This window comes from Nuphar pumila, chromosome 12, assembly GCF_984573655.1.
Source record: "Nuphar pumila chromosome 12, dmNupPumi1.hap1.1, whole genome shotgun sequence".
NCBI lineage: Eukaryota > Viridiplantae > Streptophyta > Magnoliopsida > Nymphaeales > Nymphaeaceae > Nuphar > Nuphar pumila.
The window spans coordinates 96,984,744-96,999,950 of NC_143260.1; the positions used below are offsets into that span (position 1 = coordinate 96,984,744).

The 15,207-nt window shown below is 42.5% G+C and overlaps 1 protein-coding gene across 3 annotated transcripts; it reads left to right on the forward strand.

Annotated features, from left to right (window-relative positions):
* Positions 1–1,154: 1,154 nt before the first annotated feature.
* On the forward strand, positions 1,155–14,204 carry LOC149821250 (ubiquitin-conjugating enzyme E2 7). Of its 3 annotated transcripts, none has more exons than XR_016426402.1 (7): positions 1,155–1,373; positions 1,470–1,572; positions 2,005–2,102; positions 2,211–2,311; positions 4,734–4,811; positions 13,701–13,926; positions 14,064–14,204. XR_016426402.1 is itself a non-coding variant. In XM_089982086.1 (6 exons), exons 1-6 carry the CDS (start codon positions 1,322–1,324, stop codon positions 13,776–13,778), a joined length of 510 nt encoding a protein of 169 aa, XP_089838212.1. In that variant the 5' UTR covers positions 1,155–1,321; the 3' UTR covers positions 13,779–14,062. The 3 variants fall into 3 exon arrangements, 1 of the variants encoding a protein (XP_089838212.1); XR_016426401.1 differs by lacking the exon at positions 14,064–14,204 and adding an exon at positions 14,000–14,062; XM_089982086.1 differs by lacking the exon at positions 14,064–14,204 and having other exon boundaries at positions 13,701–14,062.
* Positions 14,205–15,207: the final 1,003 nt, after the last annotated feature.

Here is a 15,207-nt window from a genome sequence, read left to right on the forward strand (position 1 = left end):
CCGTTTAATAAACAGTTTAGGCGGGTCGGCCCATTTATTAAACGAGTTCGTTTTTGCCCAACCCAAACCCGCCTAAGAGGTGGGTTGGCGGGTCGGGTTGGCGGGTCGAGTCAGTTTTTTCCACCCCTACCAAAATCTATCAATACTAATCCTCCTCTTCTTCCATTACTTGAAAACGACTGTCCTTCCCAATGCCCATTTCCAAATTTCCTTTCAATCCTCCTCACACGTGCGAATTTTTCCTCACTTTCTGAGCTCTCTCTCTCTCCAAGTTGCTTATAACTCACGGCTCACAAGAGTAGGGACGAGCATAAGTCTTTTTAAAGCTCGGTTCGTCCGGTTTTAATTGTTGCCCGGGGATGGCCGGACCCATTTACTAACTGGTCAGGTTTTGGCCCGGATTTTAATGAACTCAGATTTGAAGTGTAGACCATGGCCTGACTCATTGGCCTAATAGACAAATGTTTAACTGGTCAGTCACCCAAACCCATTTATAGGTTATTTGTAAACAATGTTCATAAATTAATTCTTAGAGTATAAAAAAATAAATTAAATAAAAAAACCTAAATTTCAGAATTTGACATTTAATAACCTTCAAAGTATCCAAATGAAAAGCTCATAGCAAAATATTTTGTTCATGACATAACATTTGAACAAATAAATCAACATCAATTTTTTCAAAATAACATAAAGCAAGATGTCGAATTCTAATAGTCCTACATCATACAACATGGTTTCTTCAATCCATTGATATGGTTTTAAACCATGCAACATAATCTAAAAAAAAAACAAAGCAAAATATATTTAAAAATGATTGCAGTTATATTAATTAGAATTACAAAATACAATAAATTTATCGTAATGGATATCATCATCAATCCATGTTAATAACAATAGTTAAAAAGTTATTATGGAACTACCTAATTTTTTTTAAAATTTTATATTATTAAAAATTAATTAAATAGGTCAGGGTCGAGCCAAACTGATAACCCGTTGGCCAACCCTAGCTCGGCCCGTGTATATATATATAGGTCCGCTAATTAATGGACCAAGAACTAGAAACAACCCAAACCCGATCCATGATGGGCAAGGTCGGCTTTCCCATCGCGCCGCCCGCCCCGTTGCCCACCCCTACACGAGAGAGAATCAAAGAAACAGAGAAGCAAAGAGGCCGAGAGAGAGAGAGTGAGTTTGGAGAGAGAAAGTATAAAACGAAGATTGCCCCTTTGCCCTCTCTCTCTCTCCAGAGTCCCCAGGCCTCCCCTCTCTCTCTCCAGAGTCACCAGGCCTCCCCTTTAACTCTCTGTTTGCTCTCTCTCTCATGGCTAATCCGCCTACTCAGGCGAGCCTTCTCCTCCAGAAGCAACTCAAAGGTAACGGATCTCACTGCTAATATTTTTTTCCTGGTTCTGAGGTTCTCTCTGGATCGATGGTTGGTAAAAAGATCCTTTTTTTGCCTTGTCTTTCAGATCTCTGCAGAAACCCCGTCGATGGCTTCTCCGCCGGCTTGGTCGACGACTCCAACATCTTCGAGTGGAGCGTCACCATCATCGGCCCTCCCGACACGCTCTAGTGAGTCCCCCTCCCCTCAAAACGCCGTCTTTCGACGATCATCGGCTTCTCCGATCGTCGCCCCTTTCGTTTTTTGGGGTATTCCTAGGGTTTTTGATGGGTGATCTGTGACTATTGATCCCTCTCGAAATTGGTTCTTGAATCTCTGTTTGTGATTGATTCTGTCTATGTTTGTTCCTTTGTTCAACAATCTCTTGGGTGATTTTGTTAGCTTTCCTGTTATGTGGGTTGGTTCGAATATCGCCGTTGGTGTGTGGAATTTTGATTGTTGGAGTGTTTGTTTAGTTGAATTGTTTGCTTCCCTCAATGAGTTTGAAAGTTCTTCATCCACTCTCTCGACAGGGAAGAGTTGTTTCTTGGTTGATTTTTCTTGGGTGGTTGTTTATTTGTTCATGCTCATCAATCTGTCTTGATGGGGGGTTTTGGTTCCAGCGATGGAGGCTATTTCAATGCAATCATGAGCTTCCCACTCAATTATCCTAACAGTCCTCCATCAGTCAGGTTTACATCCGAAATGTGGCATCCAAATGGTTCTTACTCTGCTCTGATTCACTAGTGTGTTTCTTTCTTTGCTCTTGGTGAATTTGTTCGTACCATCTAATACCATCTACAATTGTTATTTGCTTTTGAACGGTCAGTTTATCCTGATGGACGGGTTTGCATATCGATTCTTCATGCTCCTGGCGATGATCCAAATGGTTATGAGCTTGCAAGCGAGCGCTGGTCGCCTGTACACACGGTATAGATAGTAAAATGCTGTTTTGTTGCTTTGATTAGAAGTGGTTGCATGTCTTTGGTCATTGTGGTCGTTGTCTGGTTCTAAGAAGAGGTACTATGAGATTATAACACCAAATGGTATGCGGCAAGATATTTTCACTAATATTCTGATTAACATAAGCTTGCAACTTGGTTTCTGAAGTAACTCGATCCTTTTCATTGGTTTCTATTGTATGCTACATTTAGTGGTGAATTATGAAAATTGGTTCTATTATTTTGTTATTTAACTTGAAGAGCAATTGTTGTTATATTCATGCATGATTTAGCATAACAATTGTTCAGGCAGTTATGATTTGGTGTTGGTATGTCTTGAGGGGTCCACTTGGATTTCCCAATTTGGTGTCTGCTGCTTGAGTTGATTAGGTTTCTTAAACTTGCTAAGCAAGTCAAACTTGATCTATAAGTTAACTTTCCCTAGTTTGAAGAGTCTTTGATGGTAGAAAAGGAAATGAAATCAATTTGAACTATGAGGTTAACTTTTTTCATTGGCCTGAGGCTTTCTAGTCTAATCTAAAATTAAAAAGGGAATAAAGACATAAATAGACAATATAACGAGAGAGAGAGAGAGAGAGAGAGAGAGAGAGAGAGAGAGAGAGAGAGAGAGAGAGAGAGAGAGAGAGAGAGAGAGAGAGAGAGAGATTTTTGTCTTTAAAATTTGGAACAAAATTAGAAGGATGAATCCTCTCTAACTTTTGTTGGGTTTTAGGATTTTTAATCTGTAATAAAAGGAAACAAACACATAAATAGATAAAATAACATATGAGAAGTCCAAAGAGAGAAAGAAGGCTGATTCTTTCTTTTTGTTAAAATTGGGACATAATTAGAAGGGTGAATCCAGATTCTTTCTTTTTGTTAAAATTGGGACAAAATCAGGACGAGTCCTCTCTCTCTCTCTTTATGCATTCCTGAAAGCACATAAATAGCCTTATGTATACTCTTTGTTTCTACCAAAGGAGTTGAACAGTCTATTGGCTTATTGCAGTGACTTTTTGATCCTATGTTGGGGAAGTAATGGGTTCTGTTGGATGTGCTGGATTTCATCAGTATCTCATTTTCAAACTACTACTGATTGGTTGGAAAGAATACAAGTCTCTTCAAATGAAAGTAATCATTGGACACAAATATGAATCTTGTAATCAGTAAAATTGAAGGGTTTGACAATAATAGGTGTACTGCAAGACATGGTGTACTTAGGTAGATGTGTGGATCAACCTGCCTATCTTGTTGCATTATAAGATAAAGTGAAGCAGAGCAGGATGATAGACAGGCAGGCACACATGGATGTCAACTCCCAGGTGTACAGAACTGCTGATTTGTGATGCTAGGATTGAGCATTTATGTCCTAGTGTGTCTGAAAGTGCCCAAATAACTTCATGTGCAGAATTCCTTTGGGCAGATGGGTGTCAGTGAAAATTCTGAAAGTAAGATTATGTTTTTGAACCAGCGAAAAAGAACGTGAATTTGGTGGTTGATTACAATATGGGTTCAGGAATTTGACTTGAATGATGAAAATAAGAACTCATGGTTTTGCAATTTTGAAAGTGGATGCACTGTTATTATGAGCAAAAGAGAATTTGAAATGTCAAGTACAATAGTTGGTTCATGTAGGATTTGGTTCATCATTTGTTAGGGAACTTTATTTTTAAGCCTTTGATGACGTAGCACATCTAATCTATGTAGGGTACCTTGGGAGTTGGGATATAATGTTGTGATTCATCTTCATTAATGTAGTGAAGCTTGTGCTTATGCTTGGTGCACCTTTAGTTTCATTTATAGGGCATAGATTTTGCAACCATTACTGGTGCACGTATATGTATGGGATCTTGAATGATCAAGGAACTCTTCCATGCAACTATGGTCATTGGTTCTGGTAACCAGAAGGTCCGAAACGAATGCATTATGAAATTAGAGATGACTCCCCGTACTAAAGCGTAAATGCTTTTGGGAGAAGAGTGAAATTTAATGCATTTTCAAGCACATTATAATTCATCACCATTGAAAGCTAAAGAAAATGGTTTCCATTATTTGTCTTCAGGTGATTGGATTGATATAACTGGCAGTCATTTGTTTTATGATACACAACATGCTAATTTTAAGGCTTATTTGGTTTTGCTGTCTTCATTTCTTTCTTTTTATGATTAATTGATTGAGCTATGCTGGCCTATTATACCTTTCAAGGAGTTAATTTAGGATTCATTGGTACTGACCAGATTCTTTTTGGTCTATTTTCATGGCTTTTCTTTTCATTTTACCATTTTTTTGGTCGAGTTGTAACTGGCATCACATTTCATGTATTATTGTTCTTGACATTTATTGTTGCATGCTCATATTTCTTGAGCCAATTAATTACGTTATTCATTGATGAGAATAAGTTGAATGTGCAGGTGGAAAGCATAGTTCTAAGCATAATTTCCATGCTTTCAAGTCCTAATGATGAATCTCCTGCAAACATTGAAGCTGCAGTAAGTACAAGTTCTCTCTCCATGATTTCTCGTTTGGATTCTGTTGATGCTTTTACTCTCAGCAATAATTGTTCTTTTCCTGGATTACCATCCATTTTCCTCCCCTGGTGGTTGGTTGACATAAATGATGATTTGAGTTATATATCTGAGTACAAAAATGTGGTTTGCACATAGCGTTATTATTTTGAAGTTTGAGAGAATATAATGATCCAGGATATACATAGGCATTGTATGATTCTAGATGAAGCTCTGTGAAAGATGTTGGCACTGCTTCTTATGTCACTTTAATTGCAGAACTTGTTAATTGAAACTGAAAGAATAGTTTCGTTATCTCCTGAGCATCATCACGCGCACAGGGCCCACACACCTGCATAGACTTGTAAAAGGCACCAACCATTCTGTTACGGTTCTTGGACCTATTCTATTACATGATGCTACTAACTTTTTTTCCAGTGTATTATTGAATTGCACCCCTATAAGAACATCAGTTCTAAAAACAGCTTACAACACCATTTTTTTTCTGTTACCGTTTTAGACCTATTCCACTTCAAGCTATTAACCATTTTTGTTCTAGAGTATCGTTGAAGCATTCACTCTAAGAATAACAGTTCTTAAAAAACAGCTACAACTAATTCCTTTTCCATCATCTATATTGTTCGTTGTGTACAAAATAACTGTAATGATACATTACTTGGAAAAGGAAAGTAAGGAACTATACACTCCGCAGTTATGATCTTTTGTGTCATTTGGTCTATTCTTCTTCCATACAGTGCTTGAGACAAGAAGAGTAGGAGTGCCTGCTCATTCTCTTCTTATTCCAACCATAATGCATTATTTGTTTCCACTTTATGATTGAGATGCCTCAGCATTTCTTAGTCCCTTCGCAAAAAAACACCTTTTACTCTCTATTCTTATAAAATGCTTCATACACCAGCTCCCTTGTTGACTGTTAGGTGAATTCTCATCTGTTTCTGTATCCTGTGTGACTTTTTTTATGATTGTGGGCTCTGCCTAAAGGACATTACGACCCTCAATATTGAATTTCCATCTTGTTACTTTACACTCATCCATCCCTTTTTCTTCTTGACAATGGGCCTCTCTTATTTCTTTCATGTTCTGTCAACTATCTTAAAGTGATTATTAGTACTTTTGACACTTAGGTTTAGTTATTTAAAGGCTTAAAGCAAGTGGATTCAGTAGGATATTTCATCATCATATGCCCTGTACTTCAGAAAAGATCCTGGAAATCTCCCACCTGAATACTTCCATTGCAAGTAAATGCTGTTTTTATCTTCAAGCAACAAAAGCAATAAATAAATAATGCCATTATTTTTCATTCTTTGCCATTGTCCAGTTGCCGTCATGCTTTACAATACTGATGTTACAACAGTCTCTAGGTTCCCTGCTGTAGCAATGTTTGCCCACCCACTTTTTGGTATTCCAAGCATGTTTTAGCCTTTATCTGTTGTTATCCCACAAATATTGTTAGTCATCATTAACCTTAGTAACATAGTCACAAATATCACCAACTTTTTGAAAATAGCATGATGAATGTGTGATATGTTCAAAGGGCGAATATTATACCAAGAAAAATGTGATATTTTCAAAATATCACATTTTTAGCCTGATATTAATGTGATAAAAACACTTTTTGCCTAATTTTTTTATTATTGATATTTTGTTTTATTTATATATAATTTATATATTTATTTAAACCAATATTTTCCCAAGATTCTCCTGAGAAAAGCATGTTTTATCAAAATATCATGAGATTTTCCCTTGCCTATATTTTTTCGAGAACGAGATTTGTGACTGTGCTTAGTACCCTAAATGGATGGTTCCCCTTCCATTGCCTGAAAGTTTTTTCTTAAGACATTCATAGCTGAAAGAAGCAACGCTTCAACATATGAGATCCAGATTTACTGGATAGTACATTCTATGTATGCATTTTCCTTGGAAGTAGACTTCTTTATGCTATTTACCAGATCTGGTTCAACTCTTGGCATCTTATGTGAGTAAGGGTGTTGGTGGAGTCTATCTGCTCTTCTAGATTCCTGATTAAGCTGCCTTTTCTCCATCTGAAAAGCTGTCTAGCTTTATCCTTTTTATTGACTTGCTGCAGAGTTCTGATGTTACGGTCCCCCACCTTAGGTCCGACCCGCAAGCCCAAATCCATCCCCGATCCACCTAGCTGGAGTCCTGCCCAGCTGGGATTTGTGTAGGAGAGAGAGAGAGACCCATTTATCTCAGGACTCTCTCGAGAGTGGGCCGCCTGGAGTCCCATCCAAGGTAGATTCCTAGCTAGCCTAGGATTCTTTCAAGAGTGGGACACCCTCCCTGAGAGTCCTATCTAGGGTGGGATTGTAGATGCGTAGACTTTTTGTTAACTCTTCTAGATTAGCCCTTTTTGTTCTATAAATAGGCATGTACCTTCTATTATTTTCAACGAGATTTATCGAGTTGAACCTCTAAGTTTTATTCTGGTTCTTGTGTGTGAGTGCTTCTTTTGGAAAAGATTCCGTTCTCTCAATCTCTGTCCATCTCCATCCATCCTCGGCTAGTCGGGAACAAATTTCTCCCTTCCAGCCATGCCCTCGCTTTCACCTTGATTCACACACTCACCCGGTGAGTTATTCATCTTCCCCCTACGTTTTCTCCTCATCGATGTGTCCCAACCCTGAGACATGCCCAACCATCCTTGGTCGAGCCCCTGCTCGGACTCGCTCCTCCCTCCACGTTTTCCTCACGTGACCGTGTCCCCTGCCTTGGGACATGACACTCTCTCTCAAGTCGCGTGCCACCTCCAATGCTCGGCTTCCTGCACACACGAGCGTGTTCGCCTGCCTAGCCAAACACGACCTTCGGGTCCCCACCTCTACATTTAAGCATGCTTCTTTTTGCGTGTTAGATCTGATAGAACTGATCCCTGAGGAGTCAGGTTCTATCAATTGGTATTAGAGTCGTTCATTCTGTGAGCCACGTCGACTAGATCATCTCGATCGACACAGCAAGGGCCCACGCCCTTCCCGCTTCCATTCAGGTATGATTCGACGCACATGTTAAATTTTGAGTTATATTTTCAAATATATTGCATCAGATTTTTATCATGTGGAGTGTTGGGTCTGCCCTACGCTGATCTAGCCTGAATTCAGAAGATTCAGTTAAGTTTCTCGTACCAGGAAACACCTTTGGGTTTCCATAAAGCCGGGCAACGGTCCCTCTGGCTTTGTAGTCATGCGGCTGAATTTTTTCTAGCTCGTACTAAGTTGGATACGTATTTTGGTTCAACGTAGAAACTTCTAGGAGGGTCTGACCGACCCAAGTGATCGACCATTGCGTCGTAAATGCATTTATCTTGTGTGTGTGAGCCACACGTCTACTCGGCCGTGTGTGAACTCGGCGCAACTGGTACCGTTCCGTGATTCTAGTTTGTATCCAAATCCAACTCACTAAGGGCTCACACTCTTCTTGATTTCGCAATCTGGAAACCTGCAACATGAGGAGACTCCAAGAGTTTGTTGGGGAACTCCGTATCTTATTTGATGCTTGTCAAGGTGGACGGCCAAATTGCCGACTTGAATCGGAACGTGAACGCTCTTAGAGAGAGTATGATAGCGCTCAACGGGAAAGTCGACGAGCATTACGAGCAGTTCCTCACGATTGTAGCAGATATCCAGGATCAGTTGGGCGAACGACACAAACATCACAGAGAATCCAACTCGGGCGGCTAGTCCTCGGGTTCCTCAAATGGACCCTATCGGGCTCGTAAACATAGGGTGGAGTTTCCTAAGTTTTCCAAAGACGACCCCACGAGTTGGCTATTTCTGGTTGAGCAATACTTCCGGATTGCCAGGATGCCCGACCAGGACCAGGTGGCCTTCGCCTCGATTTACCTAGAGGAAGATGTCATTCGATGGTATCACTGGTTGGTGTCCCAGTTGGGGATACCTACTTGGGAGGGATTTTCCCAAGCCCTAGTGATTCAATTTGGCCCCTCTGCCTATGCCAATGACCATGTCTTGCTGTCCAAGATTCGCCAACAACATCCACTACCAGGCAGAGTTTGAGAAGTTGAGTAACCTCGTCAACGGATGGTCCCAAGAGTCGTGGATTGGAACCTTTATCACGGGCCTTAGACTGGACCTACGGATCGAGGTTCAAACCGTGAGGCCTTACTCCATGATGCAAGCTTTCGAATTACCATGAGTGGCCATGGAGAAACTATCATTGATAAACTTGTGCTGGCCCCGACCAGGTGGGACATCTAGTCAGAGGAACACATCACAAGGGAGCACGACTTCTAGCCGAACCGTGTCTCGCCCTGCACAGGAGACCACAACTCCCAGGTCTTCGGAGAGGGCCCTTGATCGCCCTTCATAGTCTGCATGGGCGTCGGACGTGCACCCCAAGGTTCAGGTTAAGTGGATAGCGAGGCCGAGGAGGAGATCAATGACACCAAATTGACGGATTCGGTAGAAGACGCTTCAAAAATATCATACTACACATTAGTCGGTGTGGAGGTGCCCCAGACGATGAGGGTACCAGGTAGAATCAGTCAGTTGATGATTTCAATATTGATTGATACCGGTTCGACGCACAACTTCGTGTGTGCGCAAACGACTAAAAGAGCCAAGTGTTCAACCACCCCTTAGCAGCCTTTTGAGGTATGGTTGGGAACGGGAGCCGACTCCCATGCACCGTCCTTTGCCCTAGAGTTCAACTGGATTTCTAAGGGACTGTCTTGACCACAGACATGTTCGTACTGCCGATTAAGGGTACAAATATGGTACTAAGGATGCAGTGGCTCCAATACTTGGGTTCTGTCATGTGGAACTTCAAGGACATGATTATGGAGTTTGACTACGGAGGCCACTAGGTTTCAATACAAGCTCCTCCCAGAATACCTTCCTCTCTAACCGAGTCTAAACATCTTTTCAAGGTTGTTCAGGAGAGAGTCTCTCAGATATTCTTGTTGGTGGCGGCAGATGGGGTACCCACGAGTCACGACCCCTACAAAGACACCGACTGACCTGAAGGACTTGCTGCTGGAGCTGAGCACAATGTTTGATGAATATAAGGGCCTACCACCTTGTCGGTCCCATGACCATGCTATTCCCATCAAGCCGCAAGCTAAGCTCGCGAATGTACGACCCTACAGATATGCGCATGCTTAGAAACTGGAGATTGAGCGTATGGTGAGAGAGATGCTCTCAGATGACATCATCAGAGCTAGCAAAAGTTTGTATTCTTCAATGGTTCTGTTGGTGAAGAAGAAAGACAGATCTTAGCGGTTCTGTATAGATTATCGTGCCCTTAATCAGATCACGATTACTGACAAGTACCTGATTCCGGTAATCGATGAGTTGTTGGACGAGTTGCACGTGACACATTACATCTCGAAGCTGGACCTATGTTCAGGCTACCACCAGATCTGCATGGCCCCCAACGATGTGCCTAAGACCACGTTTCAGACTTACGATGGTCACTACGAGTTCCTGGTGATGCCTTTCAGTCTCACCAACGCACCAACTTTCCAGGGCCTGATAAATGATGTATTTCGACCCTATCTGCGACGATTCATACTAGTCTTCTTGACGATATCTTGATCTACAACCCTTCTTGAGAAGACCATATGTGCCACCATGGATTACCTTGGAGGCCCTCGCCGAGCGTCAGCTATATGCTAAGCAGATCAAGTGCAGCTTTGGTTAGACCCATGTCCATTACTTGGGACATGTTTCAGGTGAGGGCTTTATGCTAAGCGCACCAAGTGCAGCTTTCGTCAGACCCGTGTCCATTACTTAGGAGATATTTCGGGTCAAGATGTTGAGATGGTTCTTGAGAAGGTCAAGGCTATACAAAGTTGGTCGGTACCCCAGTTACTCAAAGGACTGCAGGGATTTCTCGACCTTACTGAGTACTACCGGAAGTTCGTTCAAGGGTATGCTCAGATCGCCCACCCCCCGATAATCCTTCTGAAGGACATATTTCACTGGAGCCAGGAGGCTACTATGGCCTTTGAGTCTCTGAATGAGGCTATGACTCAAGCGCCTGATTTGGCCTTACCAGATTTCACGCAAACTTTTGTGGTTGACACTGACGCGTCTAGGCTCGGTATTGGGGCTGTTCTTATGCAGCAGGAATACCCCCTCACTTACTTCAGCAAGGTCATCGTCACTGGGAAGCAAGGCTTATCCACGTATGAGATGGAGTTCACGGTCGTCACCCTATCCGTGGACAAGTGGTGACCATATCTTATTGGTCGACACTTTATAGTCAAATACACCATAGGAGTCTTAAGTATATGCTGGACCAGCGGATGAGCACTCCTACCTAGTAGAAGTGGGTCTCGAAGCTCCTGGGGTACGACTTTGAGATCGAATACTACAAGGGGGTCAACAATCAAGTGATTGATGCCCTCTCGCGATGGGGACACGAGGACGAGTTAACATGTCTCAATATGACCGTCGTCACCTTTCCCTTCCTGGACGACCTCCGACAGGAGTATACAATGCACGACTTTCTCTCTACAGTACAAGCACATATCCAAAGAGGTGAGACTTCCAAACTCGAGATTCAGGGGACTTGGTGATGCACCGTGGTCGGATAGTAGTTCCTTTCGAGTCTGACTTGATTGCTCTTCTTATAGAGCAATACCACGCGACTCCTACAATAGGACATGAGGGAGTCCAACGGACATACCAACGTTTGAGTAGGGAGTTTGCGTGGAGGGGTATGAAAAAACATGTTCGACAGTTTATGGGACAGTGTGATGTATACTAGAGGGTCAATCATGAGACTGCCTCCCTTGTCGGATCAGGTTTGGGAGGACATAGGTATTGAATCAATGCTTGGAGGACTATCTTCGCGCCTTCGTAGGTGACAGACCCAAGGCATGAGTGAAGCTCCTTCCGTGGGCTGAGTGGTCCTACTACAAAGCCTACTACTCCGTTTAGACCACCTTGTTCCAGGCCGTGTACGAACAATTCTCATCGACTATAGTCAACTATGTTGTGGGAGCTACCTGAGCGAACATAGTTGAGTCGGCTTTGCTAAAGAGAGACCACCTCTTATGCTTGCTGCGTAAGAATATGGTTGCCACGCAGGAGAGAATGAAGTTGACATATGATCAGCCTGTTTGCTTGTTTTCTCGCGACAGTTCCAGGTGGATGACCTTGTGCTCTTGAAGTTGCCGCCCCACCGACAAAGGACAGTACGACGAGTACAATAACACAAGTTGACATCTCGCTTCTACGGGCCTTTTCCTATACTGGAGAGAATTGGGACAATGACTTATCGCTTGGACCTCCCCACTGGAGCCCAGGTACATCTGGTGTTTGACATTTCACACTTTAAGCCCTACAGAGGAGAGCTGCCTGATGGGTGCCCGACACTATCCGACTTTGGGGGATACCTCACCCCAACTGATCAGGGTCCTTGGGAAGAGAAGGCGGAGGAAGGACAACCACCTAGTTACAAAAATATTGGTCCAATGGTCAGGAAATGACGTGGACAAGGTGACATGGGAAAAGGAAGACTAGATAGCTACTAAGTATTCAGAGTTCCCACCTCAAGGACAAGACGTGTTTGAGAGGGGTGGATTGTTACAGACCCCCACCTCAGGTACGACCTGCAAGCTCAGATCCATCTCCAATCCACCTAACTGCGATTTGCGCACGAGAGAGAGAGAGAGAGAGAGAGAGAGAGAGAGAGAGAGAGAGAGAGAGAGAGAGAGAGAGAGAGAGAGAGAGAGACCCACTTATCTCAAGACTCTTCCTAGAGTGGAATGTCTCCCTGCAGTTCCATCTAGGATAGACTCCCATCTAACTCAGGATTCTTTCAAGAGTGGGAAGCCCCTTGGAGAGTCACATCCAGGGTGGGATTGTAGATGTGTAGATTAAAACTAACTCTTCTAGATTAACTCTTTTTGTTTTATAAATAGGCATGTACCTTCTCCATTATTTTCAATGAGATACTAAGTTCAACCTCTAAGTTTCATTCTGGTTCTTGTGTGTGAGTGCTCCCTGAGGGAAAGATTCTGCTCCCTCAATCCTGTCCATCTCCATCTATCGCCGGCTAGTCAGGAACCAAATTCTCCCTTCTAGCCACGCCCTCGCTTTTGCCTCGATCCATGTGCCCTCCCGGTGAGTTGTTCATCTTCCCAATACGTTTTCTCCCCTTGAGTGTGTCCTAGCCCTGACACATGTCTAGCTGTCCTTGGCTGAGTCCCTGCTTAGACTCACCCCACCCTCCACGTTTTCCTCACTTGACCGTGTCCCCTGCCCCATGACCCCCTCCCTCAAGCCACGTGCCACCTCCAGCGCTCAGCTTCCCACATGCACCAGTGTCTGCCTGCCTAGCCGGACACGACCTCCGGCTCCCTGCCTCTGCTGTGGTGCTGTTTTTTGTGCGCGCGACCTCACATTTGTGCCTTCTTCGTATTGCATGTCAGATCCGTTAGAACCAATCCCTAAGGGGTCGGCTTATATCACAATATGCTTAGTTTGAATTAAAACACATTGTGAACTTTAAAACTTTCACCGTATCCTTTTATTGTAGGTCACATAATTTTAATTGTCAAATGGACAAAGCTACTTCAACAGGAAAACTTGGCTATGCTTAAATCAAAGTCTTCATTTACTGAGACAGCAAATTTTGGGGTTTGCATACTGTTTTGATTTTTGGGGTTTGCATACTGTTTTGATTTTCCGTGCATCCTGCCCTGCTATTCATTCATGAATGCTTCCGCTACCACATGCTTGCATTAGGGGTTTGATCACTAATGGCTGTGATATTGATGTTTGAGTTTCCTAGTGATCCTATGCTAATGTACTTCTCAACTGAAATGTTATAATGTGCTTTTTAACACAGACTGTCTTTGCATTGCAGAAAGAATGGAGAGAGAGGAGGGACGAGTTCAAGAGGAAAGTAAGCCGCATTGTTAGGAAATCTCAAGAAATGTTATGAATGTTAATGCCATCCAGTCTCTGTGGGTCATCAAGCTTGCTCCTTCTATCAGAACTATATTTATAGTTATGGTTGGTCATCTGGTAAAATGGGGTTAGCGTGTCTAGAATTTCACTTGAAATTCTCATCCCATTTTCTTTTATCTGAGGTTAGTGTCAGTTACGTATAAATTGGAAACGTTTCTTTTTGTACTTGAACTGATTTGGTGACTGCTTGCACAGGATCTGCAAGAACATGTTGAGTTAAATTCTCTGTATGAAATTGAGTTGGGTTTTTTCTTTTCAGACCGATTAACAAGGGAAAAGGAATCATAAAATGTTGGAGCGGATGATAATTTATCTATGCGGTAATTTCTTTGAGCATTCATATAAGAAAAATGATGAGAAAAACTATTAAGCAAATAGTTTGTCATTCTCGAAAGCCAAATGGCAAAGTCGGGAAGCTGATTCTTTTGGTTACCACTTACCAGACATTATGTTCAGTTCATCTGATCTGTCTGCTCTGCTTTCATGCTACACGATGATTAAAGCTTGTTTGCTTCCATTCGTTCAATCATATTTGATGTTAATGTTTATGAGAGTGATAGCATAACATAAACATTAACATCTAGAGGATGTAGACCTAAGGCTCAGTATTTGCTTCAAGAGAAGGATGGGGTTCATAATGTACTGGGATCGGAGTTTTAATATAGGGACAGGCTAAATTAGAATTTGATGGGACATTGTAAGGTCCAGATCTAATTGAGTAATATGAGGATTAGGGCTAAACAAAGGTGATGAATTGTAATTAGAGATCACCAATGAGAACTTAGAAGTTGTTTGGAGGTTGCTTACACCCCATGTGAGAGGTCTCTCTCTCTCTCAGTGAGATTTAGGGATGCATACTTTTTTTTTTGAAAGGCAAGCTGGGGTTAAGCAGAACCCTACCAGATATCTCTTAAGCCCCATGTGGCAGAGGGATTTGAACCTGGGCCTTCAGCTTGGCACAGGACCCTGCTTACCACATGGGATACCACCTCGGTGGTTTAGGGCTGCTTAAAGGTGATAAATTGCAATTAGAAATCATCAATCAGAATTTAGAACTTGTTTGGAGGTTGCTTGCCCTCAAGGTGAAAGTGGGTTTTATATGCATTCATTGTCACCTAGGCTATGATTTCAGATAGCATCCAAAAGGAGTGGTACCGATAAGATCTGTGACTTCTAGCTTTACTGCGAAGGTGCAATCCTTTGCATTTGGTTAAAAAGTATGTGGCCCATGAATTTGTTGGGGCACCCTTCTGCCTATCTTTGTGATGCTAGGTAAGGGCATTCTGGATGCTTTATGTAATCGAACAAGTGTAGGGGGGGGGGGGGGGAGCTAAAAGAGAGTGTTAACTGGGAAGGCTCGCCTACTCTGCCGCTGACTGTCGTATTAGTTACTCCAATTTTAC